This window comes from Macaca fascicularis, chromosome 20 (assembly GCF_037993035.2).
Source record: "Macaca fascicularis isolate 582-1 chromosome 20, T2T-MFA8v1.1".
Lineage (NCBI taxonomy): Eukaryota > Metazoa > Chordata > Mammalia > Primates > Cercopithecidae > Macaca > Macaca fascicularis.
This window is the reverse complement of record NC_088394.1, coordinates 68,646,106-68,662,580: the sequence shown is the minus strand read 5'-3', so window position 1 is coordinate 68,662,580 and position 16,475 is coordinate 68,646,106. Positions and strand designations below refer to the sequence as shown.

Here is a 16,475-nt window from a genome sequence, read left to right as displayed (position 1 = left end):
ATTCCTATCACATTTGCAGAAATCTAAGTCACTTGGCCCGGAATGCTGACTTTATGATTCTCTAATTTTAAAACTGTTAACAATCATTTCTATTTACGAGCAAGTCTGAGCTCATGCATGTGTATGTCTCTATTTATATATAAAATTTAATACTAACATGTTTTTGTGAAAGTAAGGGGGAAACAGATATACTTTTATATTTCTGATGGAAATATAACCTCTATGAAGAGGAATTTAACAGTAACTATGAAAATTAAAAATGTGCATATCCTTTGACCCAGCTGTTCCACTTCCAGGAGTTTATCATACAGACTCTCACATATGAGAGATACCACAGGTACATGGATACTCATTGCAGCACTTCTTGTAGTAGCAAAGAACTGGTAACAACCTGAATGTCCATTAATAGAAGATTGGCTAAAATTATAGTAGACTCAAAATTGAACACTATTGCAGCCATTAAATAAATGACAACTGTACAAATATTAACATGGAAAGATATCTAAAAGATACTAAGTCAATAATGTGTTGCACACAGCACCAGAGTTTTAAAATTTATAATACATGTAGAGAGACATACTCATGCATGGGCACATATACGCTTACAATTAAACAGAATACTCCTAGCATGCGTGAGAAGCTGGTAATAACTATCTTCAAAAACAGGCCTGGGTAGTTGGGGAATGGGGGACAGAAAAGTACATCTCACTCTATATCCTTTTTAAAATTTCATTCTATTTACACTTTTCAAAAAAAACAACTGTTTTGTTTTGGTTTTTTTTTTTTTGAGACAGAGTCTTGCTCTGTCACCCAGGCTGGAGTGCAGTGGCACAATCTCGGCTCAACACAACCTCGGTCTCCCAGGTTCAAGAGATTCTCATGTCTCAGCCTCCTCACTAGCTGGGATTACAGGTGTGCACCACCACGCCTGACTAATTTTTATATTTTTAGTAGTGGCAGGGTTTCGCCATGTTGACCAGGCTGGTCTCGAACTCCTGACCTCAAGTGATACACTCACCTCAGCCTCCCCAAGTGCTGGGATTACAGGCATGAGCCACCGTGCCCAGCCAAAGAAATTTAACTTTTAAAATACTTCTTTTTAAATTTAGATATCTGACCTATGGTGTATTCCAAATCAAAGAACTCTCAAATTTTCCTTGGTCAGTAGTTTTTAAATTCAAGATTCATAAAGTCAGCCTTCCAAGGACAAATCTTGACGCCCAGTGAGTCTGTAATCAACACTAGTTCTGGCAGAATTAAAATCCTAAAGTCCAGTTCTAAGCAGAAACACTGTTTATATTACAGTAGAATTACAGTGATAAAACTGAGACCTCACCTGACCAGGTCTCCATGAAGCTGTAAATAAAGACTTTCTCTTCCCTCTCCAGCACATATTTCTGATGCTGGTGTCTCTACAGTGCAAAGGACGAGATGTAAGTCAGAGGAAGAGGAGGAGGAGGAAGAGGAAGAGGAGGTGGTGGTGGTTGTAGTGGCAGTGGTACTGTCTGCTCCATAAAGGTAAACACAGCCTCTCTTTACATCTTCTCTTAGCCAGTCTCTTTCTCGAGAACCAAACCTACTTCTCCTATTCAAACAATTTCTGCTCCCATTGCGTTTCATATTTCTCTAAAAAATATCAAGAGAAAGAAATCGTTAGCTAGAACATCTGACTGAATTAGACATTTCAGTCCTCACCCCACCTCTCTCTACTTTATATTCCCCAACACTCTGTTCATGTATCCCCTCCTTTTTGGCGCACTTTACAGCTGTCATGCTCATTCATTATTAACTCAGATAACTTAATTTTCTTTACTGCTGTGTTTCCAACCATCATCTTCTTTGACCCTCTCTTGTGTTTTTCAAAACGTGTCAAGAATAACAAAACATGGCCGGGCGCGGTGGCTCACGCCTGTAATCCCAGCACTTTGGGAGGCCGAGGCGGGCGGATCACAAGGTCAGGAGATCGAGACCACGGTGAAACCCCGTCTCTACTAAAAATACAAAAAATTAGCCGGGGGCGGTGGCGGGTGCCTGTAGTCCCAGCTACTCAGGAGGCTGAGGCAGGAGAATGGCGTAAACCCAGGAGGCGGAGCTTGCAGTGAGCCGAGATCGCGCCACTGCACTCCAGCCTGGGCGACAGAGCGAGACTCCGTCTCAAAAAACAACAACAAAAAAAAGAATAACAAAACAGTGGGTTGCAGTGGCTCAGGCCTGTAAACCCAGCACTTTGGGAGAACAAGATGAGAGGACTGCTTGAGGCCAGGAGTTCAAGACTAGCCTGGGTAAGATAGCGACATCCCATCTCTACAAACTTTTTTTTTATATTAGCCAGGCATGGTGGCACATGCCTGTAGTCCCAGCTACTTGGGAGGCTGAGGTGGAGGACAGATTAAGCCTGGGAGGTTGAGGTTGCAGTGAGCTGTGATTGTGCCACTGCAATCCTATCTGGGTGACACAGCGAGACCTTGTCTCTCAAAAATAGAAATTTTAGTATTTTGCCTGGGCACAGTGGCTTATATCTGTAATCCCAGCACTTTGGGAGGCCAAGGCGGGTGGATCACTTGAGGTCAGGAATTCGAGACCAGCCTGGCCAACATGTTGAAACCCTATCTCTACTAAAAAATACAAAAAAATTAGCCGGCCGTGGTGACACACGTCTGTAATCCTAGCTACCTGGGAGGCTGAGGTGGGAAGACTGCTTGAACCTGGAAGGCAGAGGTTTCAGTGGGCCAAGATAGTGCCACGGTACTCCAGCCTGGGTGACAGAGCAAGACTCCATCCATCTCAAAAAAGAGAAATGTTAGGCTGGGCAAGGTGGTTCACACGTGTAATCCCAGCACTTTAGGAGGCCCAGGTGAGTGAATCATTTAAGGTCAGGAATTCAAGACCAGCTTGGCCAACATGGTGAAGCCCTGTCTCTACTAAAAATGAAAGAAAAAAAAAAAAAAAAAGAAAAAAAATTAGCCATTAGCTGAGTGTGGTGGCACGTGCCTGTAATCCCAGCTACTTGGGAGGCTGAGGTAGGAGAATCACTTGAACCCAGGAGGTTGCAGTGAGCCGAGATTGTGCCACTGCACTCCAGTGTGGGTGACAGTGAGACTCCATCTGAAAAAAAAAAAAAAAAAAACTTTTATCTATAAACCATACATAGTATTGTCTTATCTAATTTAAACTTCATCTAATCCTTAACAATATTTATGCTTCACCCTGTAATTTTATTTAGTTCAATATTGCTTTAGAGATACAACTGTGTTAATATACCCAGTTCATTCATTTGAATAATATTCCCTTATACAAATACACCAAACTTTATCCACTCTCCTGCTGACAGCATTTAGTTTGCTTCCAATTTTTCACTGCTAGAAACAATTAAGCAATAAACATTTTTGTACATGTCTCCTTATGAAAATGTGTGTTTCTCCAGGGTCCTAACCCTTTGCTTTACATCCCAAATAAGCCAAGCGCAATGTCGGCACAATACTGCACAAATATACTTTCTATTCTTGCACTGTTTAAAACAAAACAAATTAATGTCGCATTTGATAATTTAAGTATGTGAAATTCATATATTGCAAAGTTATCTCAAAGCAAAAACAATTTCTACAGGTAATATAACAAGTTTCTAAAGATCAACATTTGCCTGCTCTATTTTTATGATGGGCTATGTCTGTTCTTTTTGATAAAAAAGAAATTTCCACTGACAATTCCACAGCTGCACCTCTCCAGCTTCATTCCCTACTACTGCCCTTTACTCCATGTTTCAATCACATCCAACTACTTGCAGCTCTCCAGACACACCAAGTACACCACAATTCTGTGGCTTGTCTGAAATATCCTTCTTTATCTTGCACCTCATCCATATGACAAGTTGTTCTTCAAAATCCTACTCAGGCATCACCTTCTCTATGGAGCCTTCCATATCTCCTATCCTCATTCTCCCTAGACGGAATTAATGACTACCAGACATTTTTACTAGATAGAATTAACGAATTACCTAGACAGAATTAAGAACTTCTTCACCTTGAGTACACCTCTAATACCACATCTATGACAATGGGTTTTATTTATTTATTTTTCTTCCTCTTCTCCACTTCTAGCATGTCAACACCTGGGTGACACAGGAGTGTTTGCAGAACTCAGTTGACATCACAGAAATTTATTCCCAATCTGTACTTTAATCCAATTAGCTCTGGCAAGAAGCTGAACAAACTTGGGGGGGAAAACATCCCCATTTCTATGGAGAACCCTACATATTTGCAGCAGCTGCAAAGTGAATGGGAGTAAATAAAATACTTTTAGTAGTATTCCTCACTGGAAAATAGAAATACCTATAAATACAGCAAATATTATTTTTATAATTATTAAGATTAAATATTTGAAGGTAATACATTTCTAAAGATGGCGGAGACGGAGGAATGAAAAGTTAGCAGGTATTTCTATGTGGGAAGAAAGAAAAACCAGAGTAAGAATGGCTTTATTGTTTAAATGCAGACGAACTCAGGAAAACTGACTGTTTTGCAGATCTTGGGGATTCAGGCATTGCTATTCAAAACCATGAGGATTACTGATTCTAACTTTAGAGAAGTAGGATAAACCCCTGCTACAAGTGAGAACTAGTTTTCTCATCAAATGCATTTTCTCGAAGCTGAACATCTATGAATGAAAGGGCATTCAAGTGCTCACTGCGTAAACATAGGCACTATCGTATTTGAACTACTAAATAATTTTAACCACTACTCAAATATTGCTAATAGTTAAATATTTAGCAGGTAAATACTGCTAAATATTAAATATTCCTCATTTTTTAATATTTTGGAAAGATTAACTGGACCATCTGAAAACAGTATTCCATATAGTACAGCAATATTTATACGAAGCTCTGCATTCTGTACTCAGTGGAGAAGAAAGAATAAGCAGACACTGTTCCACATAATCAACAAAAAAGTCTTCTTCAGAAAACTTTCCAAGGTTGCTGGGCACGGCGGCTGACACCTGTAATCCCAGCACTTTGGGAAGCTGAGGCAGGCAGATCACGAGGTCAGGAGATCGACGTCATCCTGGCTAACACGGTGAAACCCTGTCTCTACTAAAAATACAAAAAAAATCAGCCGGGCGTGGTAGCAGGCGCCTGTAGTCCCAGCTACTCAGGAGGCTGATGCAGGAGAATGGCGTGAACCAGGGAGGCGAGGCTTGTAGTGAGCTGAGATGGCTCCACTGCACTCCAGCCTGGGCGACAGAGCAAGACTCCGTCTCAAAAAAAAATAAATAAAAAAAGAAAAGAAAAACTTTCTAAGGTCAAATAATGGTCCACTGACCTTCTAAATCTTAGAAAAGTCAAGGAAGACCCCAGGAAGTTTTGTTTGTTTGTTTTGAAATGAGGTCTCCCTCTGTCACCCAGCCTGGACTACAGTGGCGTGATCATAGCCCACTGCAGCTTCGAACTCCTGATCTCAAGTGATACTAAAGCCTTAGCCTCCAGAGTAGCTGGGACTACAGGCACATGCCACCACACCCAGCTAATTTTTTGTATTTTTTTAATACAAAAAAATGGGGTCTTGCTATGTTGCCCAGGCTGGTCTTGAACTTCTGGACTCAAGCAATCTTCCTGCTTCAGCCTCCCAAAGTGCTGGGATTACAAGCACGAACCACCACACCAGGCCTGATTTTTCTTCTGTGAGAAATTTTTTTTTTTTTGAGATGGAGTCTCATTCTGTCGCTCAGGCTGACGTGCAGTGGCGCAATCTTGGCTCACAGCAAGCTCTGCCTCCTGGGTTCACACCATTCTCCTGCCTCAGCCTCCCGAGTAGCTGGGACTACAGGCGCCCACCACCACACCTGGCTAAGTTTTTGTTTTTTTAGTGGAGACAGGGTTTCACCGTACTAGCCAGGATGGTCTCAATCTCCTGACCTCGTGATCCACCCACCCTGGCCTCCCAAAGTGCTGGGATTACAAGCATGAGCCATCACGCCTGGCCCTGTGATGATTTTTAACAGTAATTTTTAGCACATAAATATTTACCCTAGATTATAAATTCCGTAAGGAACTTTACATTATCAAAACATACATGTGGCTGGGCACAGTGGCTCATGCCTGCAATCCCAGCACTTTGGGAGGCCAACACAGGCAGATTACGAGGTCAGGAGTTCGAGACCAGCCTGATCAACATAGTGAAACCCCGTCTCTACTAAAAATACACAAAAATTAGCTGGGCATGGTGGCAGGTGCCTGTAATCCCAAATACTTGGGAGGCTGAGGCACGGAAATCACTTGAACCTGGGAGGTGGAGGTTACAGTGAGCCTAGATCACGCCACTGCAATCCAGCCTGGGCGACAGTACAAGACTCTATCTCAAAAAAAAAAAAAAAAACAGAACAAAAATAACAAAAAAAAACCCACATGCCTGCAATCCCAGCACTTCAGGAGGCCAAGGCGGGAGGATCACTTGAGGCCAGGGGTTCAAGACCAGCCTGGGCAACAGAGTGAAACTGCATCTCTAAAAAAATTAAAATGAAATAAAATAAAGATTAAAACAACAACAAAATATACATGCTGTTGGTCATCATTTACCTCAAAGGATCTATCTCCTGTCTACATGATATACTCCACCCTAAGAAGATAAACTGCTAAGTTACAATTTCAGTAGATATCATTCTCTTAAACCTGACCAACGGGCACTTAAAAGGCCTGGATATTAAGCAAAGCAAAGGCTTATAGCAACAATCTAGATGGACTGTTTAGCTATTATGAGCTAAACTGCTGAATTGCCTAGTGTTTCCTTCTTCTCAAGAATGTCTTGCTCCACTGCTTAACATATCAGTAAACTGCTGGAAAAACCTTCCTAGCAGCCAGGACTGCAGATGACACTGTCCTCTGAGGTGCTTTCAACTTTTAGAATCACCATTCTACTGGAATTGCTAGGTTGAGAGAACTATTTTCCCCTCACTCTTATAGAACTGTTATCACAAATTTATTTAAAAGGGAACACAATTACAATCACCTCTCACATCCAACAAGTATACAAAGAGCGTATTTAAGATTTAAAGATCTTTCTAGCCGGGTGCAGTGGCTCATGCCTGTAATCCCAGCACTTTGGGAGGCTGAGGCGGGCGGGATCACCTGAGGTCAGGAGTTCAAGACCAGCCTGGCCAACATAGTGAAACCCCGTCTCTATTAAAAATACAAGAGAATTAACCGGGCGTGGTGGCACACGTGCCTGTAATCCCAGCTACTCTGGAGGCTGAGGCAGCAGAATCGCTTGAACACAGGAGGTGGAGACTGCAGTGAGCCAAGATCATGCCACTGCACTCCGGCCTGGGTGACAGAGGGAGACTTCGTCTTAAAAAAAAAAAAAAAAAAAAAAAGGCCGGGCACAGTGACTCACGCCTGTAATCCTAGCACTTTGGGAGGCTGAGGCGAGTGGATCACGAGGTCAAATTGAGACCATCCTAGCTAACACAGTGAAACCCCATCTCTGCTAAAAATACAAAAACTTAGCTGGGCGAGGTGGCAGGCGCCTGTAGTCCCAGCTACTCGGGAGGCTGAGGAAGGAGAATGGCATGAAACTGGGAGGCGGAGCTTGCAGTGAGCTGAGACTGCGCCACTGCACTCCAGCATGGGCAACAGAGCAAGACTCCGTCTCAGAAAAAAAAAAAAATCTTTCTAGAAAGCAAAAGTCTTGAGGGTAAACCATTAATTAAGTACCCACTGCTTCAGTTTTATACTTTTGTTTGTTTGTTTTGAGACAGTGTCTCCGCCACCCAGGTTCAAGCCATTCTCCTGCCTCAGCCTCCTGAGTAGCTGAGATTACAGGGGTGTACCACCATACCTAGCTAATTTTTAAAACAATATATATTTTTTTCACTATGTTTCACTATGGGTTTCACTACGTTGGCCGGGCTGGTCTCAAACTCCTGGCCTCGAGTGATCCACCTGCCTCGGCCTCCCAAAGTGTTGAGATTACAGATGTGAGCCCCTGTTCCCAGCCCAGTTTTATACTTTTAACTCTAAAAATAAACGTGATCTATGAGGGCAATGATCAGTCCAAAGGTGATATACTATTACACATTCACAGACAATAAAAAAATATACATGGTATAAACAGGGTCTGGTAAAGTAACTCTCCATATTCAGTTAGTTCTGTAAGAATGTGAAATATGGCCGGGTGCAGTGGCTCACGCCTTTAATCCCAGCACTTTGAGAGACTGAGGCGGGTGGATCATCCGAGGCCGGGACTTTGACACCAGCCTGACCAACATGGAGAAATCCTGTCTCTACTAAAAATACAAAATTAGACGAGCATAGTGGCACATGCCTGTAATCCCAGCAACTCGGGAGGCTGAGGCAGGAGACTTGCTTGAACCTGGGAGGCGGTGAGCCAAGATTGTGCCATTGCACTCCAGCCTAGGCAACAAGAGTGAAACTCCATCTCAAAAAAAAAAAAACAAAACAAAAGAAAAAAAAATGTTAAATACTCTTAGGTAGAAGATGTTTCTGCATTTGAAACTGTAAAACAATACAGACTTATTATATCTGGGAATATACACATCATGAAATATTGTGAAAGGGGTGCGGAGGGGTGGGATGAGATAGAGGAAGAATATGTCAGTGCTTTAAAAATGTTTTGGGGCAGCGTGCGGTGGCTCATGCCTGTAATCCCAGCACTTTGGGATGCCGAGGTGAGAGAGCCTTTGAGACCAGGAGTTCAAGGCCAGCCTAGGCAACAAGGTGAGACCACATCTCTACTTCAAAAAAAAAAAATTGTGCCTGTGATCCCAGCTACTCAGGAAGCTGAGGAAAAAGGATCACTTGAGCCCACGAGGCAGAAGCTGCAGTGAGCCATGATCGCGCCATTGCATTCTAGCGTGGGCAAGAGAGGCTCTGCCTCAAAAAAATAATAACAATAATAACATTTTGGGCTGGGTGCAGTGGCTCATGCCTGTAATTCCAGTGCTTTGAGAGCCCAACGTTAAGAGGATCACTTGAGGCCAGGAGTTTGAGACTAACATAGCAAGACCCCATTTGTACAAAAATAAAAATCAAAATTAGCCAAGCATGTGCCTATAGTCGTAACTACTTGGGAGGCTGAGGTACTTGAGCTCAGGAGTTTGAGCCTGCAGTGAGCTGTGATCACACCACTGAACTATTGTGTAGCCTGTGCTACACAATAAGGCTATGTCTCTAAAAAACATCTTTTTATTTTTTGGCATTGTTTATACATACTTTGCTAAACACCCGAAACTATTCTTGAAAAAAAAAAATGAATCTCATGGCACACACCGACATTAGTTATAACTTCATATCTTCTATAAGCTGAGTAAAAAACAGTTAATCATTACTAAAAAAAAAACCATAAACCCCAAATTGTAGGAAACATCTGGAAAACTTACAAACCTATGGTCCACCAATTCACTAAATCAATCTGGGGGCACATTTTGAAGGCAATTTTCCAGTATCCCAGGATAGACGGAACTGGATCTAGTCTGGCTTAGACTGGCTTAGTTATATTAGTCTTTTGACTAATATCTGTATTATTTGACAATAATGATGTTCATGATTTGGTATGAGGTATAAAAGAGTTACAAAAAAGAACGAAGTTTCTGAAGGGTCTTCGGAGAAAAATGGGTGGGAGACGACTCTTTCCAATTCAGAGTCTTCTACTGTACTACTTCTCTTCCAGCATCACTTGGCACAAAATTCAACCACTCAGCTACTTAAGAAAACTTCTGTATGAGGCCGAGCGCGGTGGCTCATGCCTGTAATCCCAGCACTTTGGGAGGCCAAGGCGGGCGGGTCACTGGAGATCAGGAGTTCAAGACCAGCCTGGGAAACATAGCAAAACCCTGTCTCTACTAAAAATACAAAAAAATCAGCAGGGTGTGGTGGCAGGCACCCGTAATCCCAACTACTCAGGAGGTTGAGGCAGGAAAATCGCTTGAACCCTGGAGGCAGAGATTGCAGAGATCAAGTCACTGCACTCCAGCCAGGGTGACAGAGTGAGGTGTCTCAAAAAAATAAATAAATAAAAGAAAAAAAATGTTGAGAGGCAGTAGCACAAAAAATGTTTTAAATTTTACAGTTTATGGTTTTCCATGGATTCACCAGGTTCTATTATTGTTTTTCCGTGTTCCCACCTTTGTGACATCGTACTAACAACTTTCATAACATGGAAATACTGCTCAACCTCAACCCAATAAACTACTACTTAATGTATTTTTAACATCATACGTTTTCATTGTTTTGCAATATATTTTTGAAACACATCAAATCTAAATTTTCTGTCCTTTCCATCCTTCTACTGGGCAAGTTTCATATCCTGAATTCCTCACGTAGAACTCTAGAAGGAATTCCATTCCACCTGCGTAAGGACATCTAGTTTACATATTTGACCTACAGAAAAATTTCTCTGCAACTCTGTGTCAAATGCTAGTAAAAAACTCCACCCAGTCAGCCTCCCACAACCCCTCCCTTTTACCATCTTCTCCTCCCCACTATCGCCACCCCACCTTGTGCATTCCTTCGTATTTAAACTTACTTGTCATCACCTTCAAGGTTCCACTCCCCTCTTGCCTGCATCTGTTTTCATATCCTCCCACTCCCCCAGTTCCTGCCAAGAAGCCCCGCTAGCTGCCTGTTGCATAACGGCTCCCCCATTCCGTCTCCCTGGGGAGTGGGCCCCGCTGCCGCGAGCAGGAATGCCCCTTTCGGCCCAGCCCCTCCTCCCTTCCGCATCACGCCCAGCGAGTCCCCGCGACGCAGCTCCAGCGGGAATTCTCTCTCCAAGCGGGGCGGGTCCTCCTTCCCGGCCGGCACCTCGCGTAGCGAGCCCCGAGGGCAGAGGAGCCGGCTCCACCCGGCGCGGCCCCGAGCCCTCCGCGGCGCCGGCCAATCGCCGCCGCCATCCTCCCGCTGGGGTGATGTCTTCAGGTGTCCAGGAGAGGAGAAAGCCCTGCGTACTTCCAGCCCTGCTCCTGTGCCAGGAGCCGGCCTCCGGGCCCCGAGCCCGGTGAGGCAGGCGGGGGCGGCGAAGGGTCCGGGTGGGCGGCGGCTGCCGGCAGCCCGAAGGCGTGGGCCTGCGAGGCGGGCGGCGCGCGGCCAGGGATGGGCAGCAGCGGAGGACCGAGGCGACCGAGGCGGCCGAGGCATGGACGGGGGCGCGGCGTGGAGGCCTCGGCGTCCCCAGCCGGGTGTGGGTCGGCCGACTGACTGACGTCGGGCGGGGGTCGCCGGCTGCCTCAGCCACCGCGCGGGGAGGGGGCGGCAGCGGCAGCGGCAGCGGCCTCTACCCTCTCTCGTTCCCTCCCTAGTCCGCCTGCCCGCTCGCCGGCTCGCTCGTCCGTCCGCCCGCCTCACCTTCAGGACCCGGATCCCTCCTGGCCGGCGGCTCGCCGGCGCTTCGGGCGGCTCTGGGGGCTCCAGCGGGCCCGCAGGCCCCGGCTCCACCTCCCCCATCGGCGGCCCAGGCTGCACAGGGACGCCGGGCCCGCGCGACGGCGTGCGGAACCTCGGCGGCGCGCGCGAGCAGCCGGCGGCCCCGCCCCCCGCGGCCCGCCGGCTCCGCCCCTCCGGCGGCTCGCCAGCCCCGCCCCTCCCGCAGCCATGCCGGACCCGCCCCTTCCGCAGCCCCGCTGGACTTGCGTAGCTGCGGGCGCCAAGTGGCCCGGGCGCCGCCAAGCCGCATCCCAGCCGCCGCCCGCGTGGCATAACCTGGCGCCACCGCAGGGCGCGGGGCCTCCACTGCCCGCCGCCCTAGGCTTGGAGGACTAGAGCACAAGGAGGGTTATTTGCTGCTTTCCCCGCCCTCTAAGAAACCCGCAGGAGGAAGAAGCAGGTGGCGCCGGCACCTGTCAATTGTGACAGGACGCTGCCCTCCGCCCAGGGTGGCTCTTGTAACTTCCCTCACTTGCCAAGCCGTTGAACGAAACTGTTGAGAATACTCACCTTGACAAGGCCTTTTCTCTTCCTTATCAGAGATGCGTGGGACCTTCTTAAGCAAATTCAACCCAACCTCGTACAAAACGTCAGGTCACCTCCCAACCATGTTTTAATTCCCTTTCCTCCTCCTGGAGCTCTGCTTCAAGCAGTAATATGGTCTGTGAGCCTTTTTATGATTTATTTGCAAGGCTGATTCAGAAAAAAAACTTTTAAAAGGTAACATTTTCTTTTCCTTTTCGTTGTTTGTTTTGTATTTTTCTTTTCGTTCTTTCAGTGATGGTAGTTTTGTGGCCAATGAACCAAATTTGGAGTCAGCCAACCTGATTCCAGATCTCCACTCTGCCCTTCTTTAGCTCTATACCCCTGTGCAAGTTACTTGATCTAAGCCTTTCGTTCTTAAGCTGTGAGACAGAGATTAAAATCTGCCAAGTAGTTATGAAGATTTAGTGCATGCAAAGTGCCTAACGTATAGTGGGGATTCATAACAGCCATTATAATTCTGAAATTCTAAATTGAAGATCCAATCGGTTTCTCGGAAAGTACTCTGTGAATTCCTCCTAAATTTTTCTAGGAAGGCTTCTAGACTTGCGGATTTTTAGGGCTTCACCTCATACACAGGTTGTTGAATCTTCAAGTAATGTGTAAGAAATTAGACAGCAAAAAAAATAGTAATTTCTTCGCTTTTGAAGAACTATAATCCTAGTACTTTAGGAAGGCAATGCAGGCAGATTACTTGAGGCCAGGAGTTTGAGACCAGCCTGACCAACATAGCGAAACCCCTTCTCTACCAAAAATACCAAAAAATGAGCTGGGCAGGGTGGCGCACCCCTGTAATCCCAGCCACTTGGGAGGCGGAGGCAGGACAATCGCTTGAACCCGAGAGGCGGAGGTTGCAGTGAGCCGATCGCGCCACTGCACTCCAACCTGGGCGACAAAGCGAAACCCTGTCTCAAAAGGAAAAAAAAAAAAAAATCACCTATTATCCATTGCTTCAGTTTGCCTCATTCAGACTAACTATATGTCTAGAATACTTTAATTGCAGGCTTAGTACAAGACTTTTAGATTTAGCAGGGCAGTCTGTGTCCCCCATCTGAGATATGTATCTATTTGGAGATAATTTTAAATGCCAGGACCAAATTTGGCTCTTGCAGGTTCCGACCCCTTTCTGACATACTTTCTCCCTTCACGAGTTAGCTTTGTATATACCAAACTTCCAATCTCCAGTAATCTTCATTTCTTGGTCTCATGTTAATGCATTAAAAACAACTTGTCACTGTGAGCCTGGTTTAAGGGGGGAGAAAACTCTTAGGTCATCCACCTCCTGGATTTTCCTTCCACCTTGAAATTATGTTCAAGAAAGGTACTCAAAGTAGTTGGATTCCCATTTCAGTGCTTACTGGGTAATTTCTCCCAACAGGAAAACTGGTATATAACGAATAGGCACCAATATGGAGACAGAAGCAAGTTTTACCAAGGGCAGACAAGCAGTGATAAGAAAGAAATGTGGTTTAGAACAAGTGTTTTTGGCTGGGCGCAGTGGCTCATGCCTGTAATTCCAGCGCTTCGGGAGGCCAAGGAAGACAGATCACCTGAGGTCAGAAGTTCGAACCCAGCCTGGCCAACATGGCAAACCCCGTCTCTACTGAAAATACAAAAATTAGGCGGTGTGGGGGCGCAAGCACGTAGGCCCAGCTACTCAGGAGGCTGGGCAGGCGAATCACTTGAACCTGGGAGGTTGAGGTTGCAGTGAACCAAGATATCGTGCCACTGCACTGCAGTCTGGGTGACAGAGGGAGACTCCATCTCAAGAAAAAAAAAAAAGGGTTTCTAAAAAGCCTTTTATATATATATATATATATTTTTTTTTTTTTTTTTTTTGAGATGGAGTCTTGCTCTGTTGCCCAGGCTGGAGTGCACTGGCGCGATCTCCACTCACTGCAAGCTCCGCCTCCCGGGTTCACACCATTCTCCTGCCTCAGCCTCCCGAGTAGCTGGGACTACAGGTGCCCGCCACCACGCCCGGCTAGTTTTTTGTATTTTTTTAGTAGAGATGGGGTTTCACCGTGTTAGCCAGGATGGTCTCGATCTCCTGACCTCGTGATCCGCCCGTCTCGGCCTCCCAAAGTGCTGGGATTACAGGCTTGAGCCACACGCCCGGCCGTATTTTTTTTATTTTTGAGACAGAGTCTCGCTTTGTTGCTCAGGCTGGAGTACAGTATGGGCACAATCATAGCTCACTGCAGGTTCAACCTCCATGGGCTCAGGTGATCCTCCCACCTCAGCCTCCCAGTAGCTGGAACCACAGGTGAGCACCACCTACGCTTGGCTAATTTTTGCATTTTTTGTAGAGATGGGGCTTTACCATATTGTCCAAGCTGGTCTCGAACTTCTGAGCTCAAGCCATCCGCCCACTTCAGCCTCCTAAAGTGCTGGGATTACAGGTGTGAGCCACACCTGGCTGTAAGAGCCTGTTTCTTGAAGCATTATACATTACGTTTTCCAGATTTCATGAGTAGAAGCTCTTTATTGACTGACTACACAAAAGGGAAAGATCTTGTTCCAGAACTAAAGTTGAAGCTCATGCTGGGGAACAGCAGTGGTGAATAATTGTTTAATTCAAGGAATAGTGGGCAAAAGCATTGTTATTTACTTCTTCATTCTGGCAACAGTAGTCCCTCTTTCAAAAGGGAAAACGTGGAAAAAAAAAAAAAAACCCCATCCACCCAAAAGTTTCAGGGGCTAATTTATGCTGTAACTACCTTTAATGGTTCCCATGATTTAAGATCCAATTCAGTAGTGACAACCAGTTGATTTTTTTCAAATCATGTAGTGCCATTAACATTTTATACTTTGTTTCAAAGGTCACATAGTGATGTTCTCCCCCAGTTCAAGGCAGTGTGTATTATGTATGCCAAGGGTTATGTAACTACAATTTCTGGAAATGGTAAACAGCTGAGACTAACCCTAAAAATAAATTCCTCTGGGATTTTTTTTATGCGAAAATTCATCTGCCCTCACTGCAGGTTCATCATTACAAAAATCACTGTTTAGATCAAGCCAAGAGACAGAGAAGTCATCAGGATCTCTCCTTTCTGTCTCCTTCCTATAGCAGCTGTGCTTCCCTCTCCATCTCTCTGGTATGTACACACGCACACACATTCTTTATGCCAGGAGCTTTTCCAGATCTTCACTACAAAATGGGAAGTCTGGAGAAGGAAAGCTTATTCCTATCAGATGTTGGGAGAGGAACCATAAAAGACTTATATTTACTTATTTATATCTAGTACCTTCTCCAGTGATCCACAGTCATCTTTGGACCTAAATCCTGTTATTCTACCAATAGGTTGAGCAGATTTGGATATTCCTAATTTTGGTTCCAAATAAACAGGCAGTATTTACCTAGCTTCAAAGTTTGGAGAAATTTTTTTCTGTGAACATTTTGGTATTTTTCAAATATGGGGACAATTGAACTGGGGAGAGGATATAGGATAGAAAACCCTTAAAAATGATAAAAATTTTTTTTTTTTTTTGCTTCTGAATTGAAATTCAAATCTGAATACTATTTGTTGTATTGTTTTTTTGTTGTTGTTGTTGTTTTGAGACGGAGTCTCGTTCTGTTGCCCAGGCTGGCGTGCAGTGGAGTGATCTCGGCTCACTGCAACCTCCGCATCCCAGGTTCAAGTTATTCTCCTGCCTCAGCCTCCCGAGTAGCTGAGATTACAGGCGCCCGCCACTACGCCCGGCCAATTTTTTGTATTTTTAGTAGAGATGGGGTTTCACCACGTTGGCCAGGCTGGTCTCGAACTCCTGACTTTGTGATTCACCTGCCTCAGCCTCCCAAAGTGCTGGGATTATAGGCCTGAGCCACTGCACCCAGCTTATTTGTTATATTGTTAAATAAATGTCTATTATTAGCTAAACTTTTCTATTGTAGCTTTTATATTTTCCTCTATATTACATGAAGGTGCCAACTAAATTTAATATTAGAAACAACTATGAATTTTAACTAACTCATACATAAGATCATAGAAATGTTGCTTATCAAACAGTACCAAAGGGCACTTCTGCATAAACTAGATAACTGCCAGGGCCTACACCCTTCCTTTTCAATTGGGACTATCACACCCTCCCCGCTTCTCAATCAAGGGACTGTCAGGGATCATCAGAGTAACAGAAAATCTAAAGCTTCCAACCTCCAAAAAACAGAGCTGGCAGCCAGGCACGATGACTCATGCGTGTAATCCCATAACTCTGGGAGGCCGAAAGGCTAGTGGATCACTTGAGCCCAGGAGTTTCAGACCAGCTTGGGCAATATACTGAGACCCTGTCTCTACCAAAGGAAAAAAAAATACAAAAATTAGCCAGGCATGGTGGTGCATGCCAGTAGTCCCAGCTACTAGAACGGCTGAGGTGGGAGGATTGCTTGAACCAGGGAGGTCAAGGCTGAAGTGTTCAGTGATCGCACCACTGCACTCCAGCTGGGTGACACAGTGAGACTCTGTCTTAAAAAAACAAAACGAGGCCGGGCGCGGTCGCTCAAGCC

The 16,475-nt window shown here is 45.1% G+C and overlaps 1 protein-coding gene and 1 long non-coding RNA gene across 7 annotated transcripts in view; one reads left to right on the top strand and one right to left on the bottom strand.

Annotated features, from left to right (window-relative positions):
* Positions 1 to 11,467, bottom strand: part of PHLPP2 (PH domain and leucine rich repeat protein phosphatase 2) — a 76,896-nt gene extending 65,429 nt beyond the window's left edge. For 3 of the 6 annotated variants that reach the window (XM_045382027.3, XM_045382028.3, XM_074027918.1), the window contains exons 1-2: positions 11,351 to 11,467; positions 1,337 to 1,626 (exon numbers count right to left, since the gene is read on the bottom strand). In XM_045382027.3, the coding sequence (XP_045237962.2) occupies positions 1,337 to 1,626; positions 11,351 to 11,449 (389 nt within the window). In that variant the 5' untranslated portion in view covers positions 11,450 to 11,467. Of the gene's footprint in view, positions 1 to 1,336; positions 1,627 to 3,994; positions 4,106 to 10,532; positions 10,755 to 11,350 lie in introns of those variants that run through there. The other 3 variants (XM_005592445.5, XM_065536667.2, XM_045382030.3) reach the window with 3 other exon arrangements.
* A 545-nt stretch (positions 11,468 to 12,012) lies between these two features.
* Positions 12,013 to 15,693, top strand: LOC141409325 (uncharacterized). Its single transcript, XR_012429346.1, has 3 exons — positions 12,013 to 12,148; positions 14,956 to 15,069; positions 15,558 to 15,693. It is a non-coding gene; the product is annotated as an uncharacterized lncRNA (long non-coding RNA).
* Positions 15,694 to 16,475: the final 782 nt, after the last annotated feature.